Source organism: Eumetopias jubatus, unplaced genomic scaffold (genome assembly GCF_037043125.1).
Source record: "Eumetopias jubatus isolate StellerSeaLion01/CBP00866 unplaced genomic scaffold, mEumJub1_p1.0 scaffold_9, whole genome shotgun sequence".
Classification (NCBI taxonomy): domain Eukaryota; kingdom Metazoa; phylum Chordata; class Mammalia; order Carnivora; family Otariidae; genus Eumetopias; species Eumetopias jubatus.
Window position 1 is genome coordinate 89,794,704 of NW_028274815.1, and position 12,668 is coordinate 89,807,371.

At 43.1% G+C, this 12,668-nt stretch overlaps 1 protein-coding gene across 1 annotated transcript; it reads left to right on the forward strand.

The window, feature by feature from the left end:
• The first annotated feature begins 1,972 nt into the window (after positions 1 to 1,972).
• On the forward strand, positions 1,973 to 12,429 carry NANP (N-acetylneuraminic acid phosphatase). The gene is made up of 2 exons (XM_028123739.2): positions 1,973 to 2,100; positions 11,115 to 12,429. Exons 1-2 carry the CDS (start codon positions 2,011 to 2,013, stop codon positions 11,769 to 11,771), a joined length of 747 nt encoding a protein of 248 aa, XP_027979540.1. The 5' UTR covers positions 1,973 to 2,010; the 3' UTR covers positions 11,772 to 12,429.
• Positions 12,430 to 12,668: the final 239 nt, after the last annotated feature.

Genomic DNA, 12,668 nt, shown 5'->3' on the forward strand with positions numbered 1-12,668 from the left:
TCAATCACTTTTTTTCCCCTTGTTTTAAAAAAAATTATTTAGTGGTGCCTGGGTGGCTTAGCCAGTTGGGCATCTGCCTTTGGCTCAGGTCATGATCCCTGAGCCTGGCGCTGAGCCCCACGTTGGCTCCCTGCTTGGCGGGGAGCCTGCTCTCCCTCTGCCTGCTACTTCCTCTGCTTATGCTCTCTTTCTCTGTCAAACAAAATCTTTTTAAAAGAATTCTTTATTTAAATTCAATTTAGTTAACATAAACTGTATTATTAGTTTCAGGGGTAGAATTTAGTGATTCATCAGTTGCATATAACACCCAGTGCTCATTACATCAAGTGCCTCTTTCATGCCCTTTACCCAATTACACTTTCCTCCGCTCACCTCCCCTCCAAGTAACCCTCAGTTTGTTCTCTAGTGTTAAGAGTAAGAGGCTCTTATGGTTTGCCTCCCTCTGTTTTTATCTTATTTTTCCTTCCTTTCCTCTATATTCATCTGTTTTGTTTCTTAAATTCCACGAGTGAAATCATATGGTATTTGTCTTTCTCTTACTTATTCGACTAGCCTAATACCCTCTAGTTCCAACCACATCATTGCAAATGGCAAGATTTTATTTTTGATGGCTGAATAATACTCCATTATACATACATACCACATCTCCTTGATCCACTCATCTGTTGATGGACATCTGAGCTCTTTCCATATTTTGGCTATTGTGGACATTGCTGCTATAAACATTGGGGTGCAGGTGCCCCTTCAAATCACTATGTTTGTATCCTTTAGATAAATACCTACTAGTGCAATTGCTGGGTCATAGGGTAATTCTATTTTCAATTTTTTTGAGGAACCTCCATTCTGTCTTCCAGACTGGCTGCAGCAGTTTGCATTCCTACCAACAATGTAAGAGGGTTCCCCTTTCTTGTCATTCTTGCCAACATTTGTTGTTCCCTGACTTGTTAATTTGAGCCATTCTGACTGGTGTGATATGGTAACTCGTTGTTTTGATCTGTATTTCCCTGATGATTTCTTCCAATCACTTTAAAAATGTAAACCACTCTTTGATCACAGATCCAACAAAATTCTGGTGGCAATTTGGTCTGCAGCTGGAAAATTTCTGGTCAATGATGATGACCACATATCTAAATTCCAGTAAAGTTACCCAATAGAGACAATTTAGAAGCTCAGAATTTCAACATCTTTGTCCTGCTAGGAGTAGAAAGCAGTTGTTACTGACCTTCTGGGGATCAATAGACTGTTTCAGTCCCTCAGCTCCTTGCTACACCTGAAAACCATTTATGAGGCATCCAAAAACCTGGAAATGCAAGTCTTCAGGAAAAGCAATCTAAGGGGACAAAACATCAGCAGACCCTACAGAGTCCCGGGTCTTTCCAAGCACAGCCCTGACACAGGGGTCTTAAGGAATCAGGCTCCAGTTCTAACACGGCTACTCTATCTAGTAGGGTAAATATCACACCTTTGCACCCCACTGGCATTCCTGCCACCGACATGACTTCTCCAGTAACCGCTCACACCCCAACTTAGGGCACGCAAAAGACCAGCGACGCTTCGGACAGCGGGCAGCTCCCCATGCGACAACCCATAGCCTAACCGGAAAGGCCTCCTTCCCAGGCGCCAAATGGCGCAGAAAACCTCCCCCGGGTACTTATGCCATTCTCCTCATGCCAGGAGGACAACATGAAAAAAAGAGATAAGCAGAAAGAGACTACGAAGAAAAACAGCGCTACTAATCACCCTCCACATTCAAGCTGTTAGATAACCACTCTCCCACTGACGAAAGCGTTCCTTGATCGCACGGGTTAGACCACGATCCCGGAGTCTCGCGGCATTTCCTCAGACGCTCCAACAATATTGAGACCTCTCGCGGGAGTCCCGCGGGCAGCACCGAATGGTCAGGTGACCTCACGGCCCCGCCCACGTCTTCCTTGACCGCGGGCCGGCTTCACGCATGCGCGGGCGGCGGTAGCAGCAGCGAGTTGGCGCGGTGCGAGCGCGACTGGCGGGATGGTGCTGAATCGGGTGCGGGCGGTTTTCTTCGATCTGGACAACACGCTCATCGACACGGCCGGGGCGAGTAGAAAAGGAATGTTGGAGGTAACGTCTTGACTCCCGCGGTCGTCCTCTGGGCAGGGTCAGCGCGCCCAACCCGTGTCGCGCGCTTTCCTGTCCCCTTGGTGTCCTCCCACCCCCGACCTTCCCACTGCCGAGTCCATCGACACCGCGCCTGGCGCTGGGTCATCCCGGAGGCACTGGCTTCTCGTCCTTTGAGACCCACCTCGTGAGGGAAGGAGCGGGAAAGAAGGACCAGTGGGCAGGGGAAACTGGCTGGGGAGGCTGCCTTCTCTCACGCCCAGCGGCTTGGGTTACCTGCCTGGCTACGCCCACGTCTTCCGAGACGTGGGTTCTAGAAGTTGTTTCCAGCGCTTTGGGACCCGGGAGAATGTCGTTAAAACTGCCACGGTGGCAGAGTTGCTCACAAACATAGACGGTCACCTGGCTTTTTGCCAAGACAGGTTCGGACCAGCTAGGCTAGTGTGGCGCCAGGCTCTCCGCGGTTGGCCCTCTCCACCGCGTGGTCTTTGGCAGTGCCTGGTCTTTGGCAGATCTTTGAGGAGACCCAAGAAGTTACACAACTATCAGTGGCGAGCCTGGACTTAATTGACTCCAGAAAATTTTCTCCGCAGAAATTCACCTCCAGTCTCCCTGCTGTGGGTGTGACCCTTAAGATTTCTGAAGTGACACTCACAGTCCCTGCTTGTACAGAGCATTCCTTTCATGAGGCATTATTCGGCAGCATCCTCTCCTTTCCATACCCACAAATGCTGAATCAGACTTCTTCAAGCCCCAAATCCACCCCTGCTTTCTTTCTTCTGCATTCAGCTCTAGGGAGAAAACCAAGGATTGTCAGATGCGAAAACCCACTTTCAAAAGCTAATCCTTCCAACCCTGAGAGTCCCAACCTTTTCATGCTTCATTAGTTAGGTTTTTGACTCCCTGGGCTTTTTGTTTTGTTTTTTTTTTTTAAGCCCAAAAGTGGGGCTGGACCGGGGCGACCTCAAGACCTGAGCCCAGGTCTGATGCTTACCTGACTGAGCCACCTAGGTGCCCCAGGTTTTGACTCCCTGCATCTTCATCCTCTTTCTTGGTGTGTTTCACTCCTGCATATTCAGGTATGTCCCATACTTGAAAAAATAAAAAAGAAGCCTCCTTTGAACACTTCTTCCTTCACTAGATATTTATCTCTCTTGACGGCCTTGTTTTTTTTTGTTGTTGTTGTTGTTTTTAATTTAAATTTAAGTTAGTTATCATGTAGTGTTTTATTGGTTTCAGGGAATCATCAGTTGCATAGAACACCCAGTGCTCATTACATCAGGTGCCCTCCTTCATGCCCATCATGCTATTACCCCATCCCCCACCCACCTTCCCTCCAGCAACCCTCAAGATTGTTCCCTAGAGTTAAGAGTTTCTTATGGTTTGCCTCCCTTTCTGGTTTTATCTTATTTTTCCTTCCCTTCCCGTTTTGTTTCTTAAATTCCATGTATGAGTGAAATCATGTGGTATTTGTCTTTCTCTGACTTATTGAATTAGCATATTACCCTCTAGTTCTATCCATGTTGCTGCAAATGGCAAGATTTCATTCTTTTTGATGGCTGACTAATATACTCCATTGTGGTTTTGATTTGTATTTCCCTGATGCAAAGTGATGTGGAGCATTTTTTCATGTGTCTCTTGGCCATTTTCTTTGGAGAAAAGTCTTTTCATGTCTTCTGCCCATTTCTTACTGAATTATTTGTTTTTTGGGTGTTGAGTTTGATAAATTCTTTATAGATCTTGGATACTGGCCCTTTATCTGATAAAACATTTGCATATATCTTCTCCCACTCTATAGGTTGCCTTTTAGTTTTGTCGACTGTTTCCTTTGCTGTGCAAAAGCTTTTTATCTTGGGGTGCCTGGGTGGCTGTCAGTTAAACATCTGCCTTTGGTCATAGTCAGGTCATGATCCCAGGGTCCTGGGATCGAGCCTCGCATCCGGCTCCCTGACCAGGGCGCCTGCTTCTCCTTCTCCCTCTGCTGCTCCCCCTGGTTGTGCTTCCTCTCTCTCTCTGTGTGTCAAATAAATAAAATCTTTAAAAAAAAAAAAAGCTTTTTCCATGTCTGAGGAAATCATCAGCACCCTAGAGACCGACTGGGAAGCAAGGACTTTGGGTGAATGCACTAAACTCTGCCTCTAGACTTCTAGCCTCCTACTTCCAGGTCGTGGGTGTGAGCCGCGGCCTCCAGCCCAGCTGTCCTTGCTGCAGACTGGCTGCCCCCAGAACCCACGTCCTTCTATCCTGCCCATTTCTCCTGCCTAATGGGGTTTTGTGCAATTCAAGAGTTTTTCCATAAACTGACCTTGAATTAGTAGAGCCTTTGGGACATTCTTGTTAGAAACCAAAGCTCTGAACAGTTTTTTTTCTCTCGATTCCAACCCAAGGATTTACGTACCTTAATATTAATAGTTTAATCAAATTTGTGGATGGTTTCTCCCCTTTTCCTATTTGACATTCTTAGCCCTAAGTTTCCATTGGATATTCTTTCCTGCTTTGTCAAAGATTAATTGACCATAGAGTCAAGTCCATTTCTGGATTCTCTGTTCTGTTCCATTGACCTATGTGTCTGTTTTTGTGTTGACGGCAATATTTTTCAAAAGAAATCTATATACATTATCTCCAGTCTCCACCTTTTATTTATTCCTTAATCCCTTGACATATAGCTTCTCTTTGTGCTACTTAATAGACTTGCCAGGTCATTAGGCACTTCCCAAATTGCCAGAGTCAATGGACATTTTAAGTCTGTATTAATGACTTTGCTGAGGTATTGCATACTATTGACTATCCCTTCCATTTGCATACCCTTGACCTCAACCTCATGGGCAGCACCCTATGCTGTATTGCCTCCAGTCTCTCTAGCTGTCTTGTGTGTTCTTGGCAGGTCAAGCCCAGTATATTGCAATTAAATTCTTGGTTTAGGCCAAATCATGCTACAGCCTAGAGTTCATGTGTTAAAATCAGGCATTTGAGTTTGAATCACAACTCTCCCAATACCTAGCTGAAAGTGCCTGAACAAGTTCCCTAACCTCTCTAAATCTTAAATCCTTATTTAAAAATTTGAATGGTGATATTGGTCCTCAGTGTCCTTATCAGGTTTAATTGAATGCATGGGAAGTATATAGCATCCAAGCGTAAACTTGAAGAATTGTACCATCCACCCTGTCACCCAGTCTGTCCCCTCCTGCATATCCACCCCCCCCACCGCCCTTATCTTAATTAAAGGTGGACTTGTCTGTCACCTAGACAATCGCTGTGGTGGTGTCTCCAAGCTTACTGGGTCCAGTTCATCCTCCACGTTCCTGCCAGAGTGAAATTCCTGAAAAAAAGTCAGATCGTATTTCTCCCTAGTCTTTACACCCTCCCTTATACCAACACTGTATTTTGTTCAAGATATCTTAAAATATACTTATCAAAAGATATTACAATTAATTTTTACAACTAAGATGCCTGCAACTTAGGAGCTTCTTAAGAGGAAACAAACTATCTTGGTCATATTCATTTGATACATGGTAAATATTTAATGAATAATGGATGAATGGATCAAAATCCAGGTCTTCAGACTTGGTTCTGTTGCCATCTCCTTTATAAACATCCTATTAAACGAGCAGAATTGAGTTGTGTGCTTTTGACTATACAAGGAGTGCTTTATCATGTAAGAATACAATACCATCTGGGGAGCCTGGGTGGCTCAGTTGTTTTAAGCATCTGCCTTTGCTTTAGGTTATGATCTCGGGGTCCTGGGATTGAGCCCCGCATTGGACTCCCTGTTAAGCGAGGAGCCTGCTTCTTCATCTGCACCTCCCTCTGCTCGTGCTCTCTCTCCCAAATAAGAAATAAAATCTAAAAAAAAAAAGAATACAACACCATCCATAAATGTTGGCCTATTCAAAAGTAACGTACCAGCTTTCATAAATACTCTTGATTTATGAAAGGAGAAAGGGAGGAAAGGTCTAGTCATTGCCTTGTGCTTGGGGAGAAGGAGCCATATACCGACTCTATATATCCATTTAATTTTTTTTAATCTTCTGGAAAAGTTAGTTCTTTCTGCCATTTTCAGGCCTTTCTTTCAGGGTCACTACCTGAGAGGAAGCTGTTCACAGAATTTGGGGTTTCTCAGTAAACAGAGCAGAAAAGATTTCTGCATTTGTGAGTTTACTTTCTAGTGGTGGTTGATCATGAACATAATACATCAAATGTATGTTTATTTATAAGTATGTTCGGAAAAGTGGAGAGGAGAATGAATTGCAGTTTTAAATAGGTTGGTCAGGTAAGTCACATGGAGTAAATGATGTTTGAAGAAAGACTTGGACTAAACATGAGGGCTGCTTGAATTGTTAGGCTATATGTAGGCAGTCATAGTGAGCATGTAATTTTTTTTTAAAGATTTTATTTAGGGGCACCTGGGTGGCTCAGTCGTTAAGTGTCTGCCTTCGGCTCAGGTCACGATCCCAGGGTCCTGGGATCGAGCCCCGCATTGGGCTCCCTGCTCAGCGGGAAGCCTCTTTCTCCCTCTCCCACTCCCCCTGCTTGTGTTCCCTCTCTCGCTGTGTCTGTCTGTCAAATAAATAAAATCTTTTTAAAAAAATAAATAATATTTTATTCATTTATTTTAGAGTGAGTGCAAGCATGGGGAGGGGCAGAGGGAGAGAGAGCATCCCAAGCAGACCCCAAATGAGCGTGGAGCCTGAATGGGGCTCTGTCCCAGGAACCCGAGATCACAACCTGACCTGAGCTGAAATCAAGAGTCAAGCGCCCAACCAACTGAGCCACCCAGGTCCCCCTGTGGGCATGTATTTTTAACTCAGTTTTATTTGGAATTCAGCCACTTCATATCATATCATAGTGTTACAGTATTATATAGTTCCTACACTAGCCCTCAAAGAGTGTTTAAATCACAGTTAGCTAAAAACTAGTACTGATGATAGTTAACTTTAATTCTGGGTCCAGAGAGCAGGTTAGAAGGATATAGTTTCCTTTCTGTATGGGTTAAGATGAGACTTAGAGTTTTGAAGTGGAAGCTTGAGTTTATCTTATCTACAAATTGATCTCCCCCTTCCCCCCTTCACTATCTTAGGGCCCTTTTCTTCAGGCCCCTAGGTACCTGGTGGGCTTAATTGTACTCAGAATCCTTTTCAAGCCTGCCTTACCCCTTGCACAAAATGTCATCACACCTCCAAGTTAGAAATCATTTTCCTCCACCCCCAATTCAATAAAAATTCCTGTTTTCTCAGTGCAGGGGTTAGGATTGTTTATACTAGTAATAATATGAACTAATTCAAGTTAGGTGTCTTTTGTTTTTATTGAAATATAGTTGATATACAATGTTACATTAGTTTCAAGTGTACAACAGTGATTCTCAGTGGGTGTTATTTCTGTTTTAATAATATGTAAATGGCTGATAAGCTTTTCCCCCAAATATGTTAATATTAAAATGCTACTTGGGGGCGCCTGGGTGGCTCAGTCGGTTAAGCAACTGCCTTCAGCTCAGATCACGATCCCAGGGTCCTGGGATCAAGCCCTGTATCGGGCTTCCTGCTCAGCAAGGGAACCTGCTTCTCCTCCTCCCTCTGCTGCTCCCCCTGCTTGTGTGCTCTCTCTGTCAAATAAATAAATAAAATCTTAAAAAAAAAAAGCTACTTGTGATCCCAATTGAATCTGTAATTAGTTGCTGTGTGAAAAAATGGGAAAGTTAATTCAGAGGATATAATGGGAAGAAATTTCAAAACTTGAAAGTGGTGTGCTATACCTTTACAAGACTCTCCCCTTTAAGGTAAGCTAATTCTGTTTTTTTCAGAGCCCTAAGAACATGTGAAATGAATTGCCAGTTGCAGGAACAGAAAATTGGACAGTTACTGGGAGCTCTCTGTTGGCTAACTATGAGCCAGCTCCTATTTAAGCTTAAGCACTGTGGATTTCTAGAGGCCTGTGTTCTTTTACTGTGTAGCAATAGGTTTGCTAAAACTTTAGGGTATCCTTCCATCATAGCTCAAGAGTAATTTTTTTTTTTAAGATTTTATTTATTTATTTGACAGAGACACAGCGAGAGAGGGAACACAAGCAGGAGGAGTGGGAGAGGGAGAAGCAGGCTTCTGCTGAGCAGGGAGCCTGATGTGGGGCTCAATCCCAGGACCCTGGGATCATGACCTGAGCCGAAGGCAGACACCCAACGACTGAGCCACCCAGGCGCCCCAGCTCAAGAGTAATTCAACTGACATTGTTAGAAAAGATGGTGACATTCGCATGGAGGCTGTAAAAGCTGGTTTGTTAATTGAAATTTAACTTTGCCTTCCCCTAAAATTCTTAGGAATGGTGTATTTTTCTTGAAGAAATAAGACTTCTTAACTGTTGCATTTTTTTGAAGAGCACAAAGAGCCTGAACAATATTTACTTTTGTTGTGTTTTTTTTTTTTAAGGTTTTATTTATTTGACAGAGAGAGACACAGTGAGAGAGGGAATGCAAGCAGGGGGAGTGGGAAGAGGGAGAAGCAGGCTTCCCGCCGAGCAGGGAGCCCATGCAGGACTGGATCCCATGACCTGAGCCGAAGGCAGACGCTTAACGACTGAGCCACCCAGGCGCCCCGATGTGATTCTTATACTTTAAAGGAAGAAAAATGTGTCTATTAATCTCTTTCCCCTTTTCAGTAGGTGAATTGAGTGTCTGGTGTGAGTAGCATACTACTTGTTCCCTGTATAGTTTAGGGCAACACATTTTAACTTGTTTGACCTCCTTGCTTCAACAGCAGTTTTTAGTCCCAGCTACGTGCATTGCACTCATTATCCAAAGATCCAAAGTTGTCTTGGCATTGTCAACTTTCCCCAGATGTCCCTAAGATAGGAACTTCAGATGCAGGTAGTCCATTTGGGAGGTGATCCTTGCAAGTGCTGTAGAAGAATGGTGGAATCATACAAGGAAGGGAGGGAATCTAATAAATGAGCAGGTTACTGGTGTGAACAGTTGGGGAACTCTGGGAGACAGCATGCAGAGCATCTTCAGTTGTCCCTCCCAAGGGACAAGAAAGCTGGGATATTAATCTACCAATTTGTGCCCCTCATTGGTTGAGGCCCACTTCCAGGGCAACACTTCAGCCCCAGCTTGTGTGCATGGGTGCACCCATGGTCAAATAAAGCCCTTAGTTACTTAGAGTATGAAGCCCAATTGGCATTACAGTATCACTTAACAGTATGAAGCCATTGGCATGTATGGAAACTATGTGCCAAGGGGACTTGGGTAGCATCTATAGCAGCCTGGGATTGAAGGCCCTTTACTAACCAGTTGCAAACATGCTCTTCAGCCTCATCTTTTAGGATCCTCCCTCATATGCCTTCCATTTCAGCTTGAAATCAGCTTCTCACCTTTCCCAGTTCTCAAAATTCTAAGCTCCGTATCTTTGTTCTTGCTATTCCTTCTGTCTAGAATGATTTCATTCTCCTCCCAGGCCGACCTTCAAGGCTTGGTAATACCTTGGTTTAAATGTTACTTTCTCAGGGTGCCTGGGTGGGTCAGTCCTTAAGCATCCACCTTCAGCTCAGGTCATGATCCCAGGGTCCTGGGATCAAGCCCCACACTGGGCTCCCTGCTCAATGGGAAGCTGCTTCTCCCTCTCCTACTCCCCCTGCTGTGTTCCCTCTCTCGCTGTCTCTGTCAAATAAATAAATAAAATCTTTAAAAAAATTAGAAAAAAAAGCTACTTTCTCTGCCAAATCTTATCCAATAACCCTGTGGAATGACTTGCTTCTTACATTTTATTTCCACCGTTGTTTACATGACTGTCATAGCACTCAACCCAGCATTTATGTTTGTTGCATACCTGCTTATTTTCCCCACCAGATAATGTCATGAGGGCAACAGACCCAGTCTCCACTGCCTAATACAATAGTGTAAAGGCAAGCACATGCGCTTTGGAAGTAGGCAAGTGTGGATTTAAATCCCAGCTTGGGCAAGTTACTTAATAGTTCTGAAGTTCCATTTCCTCATCTCAAAAAGGGGAGTCCCTCGCAGAATTGTGGAAAAGGTTAGAAATAATATATGTGAGCATTAGGCACAATGCTTGCCACATTAGGGTCTCCGTAAATGTTAAAAGAGGCCAAATGGAAAAGAACCGAATATAATAAAAGCCAAGATAAAAAGTTGGGGGAACACGAGAGGGAGCGTGTAATTCTGACAAGGGATTCAGAACCAATGTAACAGAGGGTGACTGAGAACTCCTTGAAGTTTTTTATCTGGAAAACTAGGTTTGGAAAAAGTCCTGGGTCATTAAACTGCTGAAATCATGGAACATGCTTGATTTTTTTTTTTTTAAAGATTTTATTTATTTATTTGACAGAGAGACACAGCAAGAGAGGGAACACAAGCAGGGGGAGTGGGAGAGGGAGAAGCAGGCTTCCCGTGGAGCAGGGAGCCCGGTGCGGGGCTTGATCCCAGGACCCTGGGATCATGACCTGAGCCAAAGGCAGACGCTTAACGCCTGGGCCACCCAGGCGCCCCAACATGCTTGATTCTGTTAGAACTGAATACATGTTTTTAAAAGTACAGAATTAGGTCCCATTTTATATGGTGGTCAGTTTAGGCCTTCAAAAGGTAAAATGGATGTAGATAAGAAAAGGTTGGATGAACCAGCATTATTTTCGGGAAGAGTCTATATAATGGTTGTGAGGAATTTAAAATGTTTTACTAAATTTAAACCTAGGTTTTATTTCTATTTCTTCATAACCAGAATGGAAGGTGGTAAGCTGCCAAATGAAGGGTTTTTATGACCTATATCTGAAGATACTTCTTAGAATAGAAATCAGTCAAAAATATGAATGAGTTGTGTAGAGAGATTGGGAGATCTTCCCTCTGATATTCTTTGAAAATGAGACCAATTCCCACCAGAAATGGTGTGGTAACAGCTGCCTTAAGGCAGGCACATGGAGTTGGAATCTCTACTCTGGGATTATAAGAACATGGCTTGGCTTCTCAGGGCATGACTATAAAAGACCTGAAGTGTGTTAATGGAGTTGTTTCCTTTATTTAGGTAATAAAGCTCTTACAATCAAAATACCATTACAAAGAAGAGGCTGAAACCATTTGTGACAAAGTTCAAGTTAAACTCAGCAAGGAATGTTTTCATCCTTCTAGTACATGTATTACTGACCTAAGGACTTTACACTGGGAAGAAGCAATCCAGGAAACGAAGGGTGGTGCAGCCAATAGGAAATTGGCTGAAGAATGTTATTTCCTGTGGAAATCTACACGTTTACAGCATATGATACTAGCAGAAGATGTCAAAGCCATGCTCACTGAACTTCGGAAGGAGGTCCGCCTACTTTTATTAACAAATGGAGACCGACAGACCCAGAGGGAGAAGATCGAGGCTTGTGCCTGCCAGTCCTATTTTGACGCTATCATTGTAGGCGGAGAGCAGAAAGAAGAGAAACCAGCACCTTCCATATTTTATCACGGCTGTGATCTCCTCGGAGTACAGCCTGGGGACTGTGTGATGGTTGGTGACACACTAGAAACAGATATACAAGGAGGCCTCAATGCAGGGCTGAAAGCAACAGTCTGGATAAATAAAAATGGAATAATGCCACTGAAGTCATCCCCCGTGCCACATTATATAGTTTCTTCTGTGCTAGAGTTACCTGCTCTCTTACAGAGTATAGATTGTACAGTCAGTATGTCAGCTTAAGGCACAGAAAAGGGCATGATTATGTATTTTTAGGGTCAAATTACAGGTTTTGAACTAAGAAAAGTTAAGGCATTCCATATACTAAGACCCAGTTCTGAGAATAATTTTACTTACAATTTAATAGCCAATCAACGACTGACTGGTATTTATATCTGGAAATCCAGAGTACATTAATTAATAGAAGTTACTTTTAGTAGTATAATCCAGAAAATTTGAGGAAATATATTATTTGTTAATCTGTGACTTGAGGTTTTTAAGAAATTATTAATCTTTTAGCATCTTGGATCCATGAAGATACCAGGCAAGATAGCTTATACATGGATGCACAAATACAGGTTTTATGTTCTGTCTTAAAAATAGATATTTTTTTAAAATATTCTAAAAACAGATATATAATAGAGATTTATCAGAACAATTGGATCTGATTAATAGGAAATAAGTGCTAAGTCACATGCCAATCAAGGCATTCCATAGTGAAATTATTTTGCATATTTTCCTTTTTAAAAGATATATACCATATTTTTGCCTACTTTGAATATATATGTTCTTTTATGAATCCAGTTTTTCTGCATGACCTTTTTTTGGGGGCAGGGGGGCATTTTCCTATGGTATATACATGACAAATAGATTTCTCCAGTAAAAAAGCCATTAAAATCAACATGTGGTGCTCCTTTTCCATGACAGTTTCACATCTTTCCAGAGTGCACTTGTAGGTTCTTACTAGTCTTTACCTCTTACGGAAGTATTTTTACAATCTTTTCCCAGGTATACAATTGGGCTCAGGGGACTAGACTGCCTGGCTGGGGATAAGTACAAGCCACATGGCACCAAAAGTCATTTTCCTTCTGTGGATACCTCAGAGGTGCAGCCTAACCATGTAGCTCTCCCATAAATTCT

Coding starts and splice junctions, on each gene's coding strand:
- NANP (XM_028123739.2), top strand. CDS start 2,011: ATGGTGCTGAATCGGGTGCGGGCGGTTTTCTTCGATCTGGACAACACG. Junction 2,101..11,114: donor GTAGAAAAGGAATGTTGGAG/GTAACGTCTTGA, acceptor TCCTTTATTTAG/GTAATAAAGCTCTTACAATC.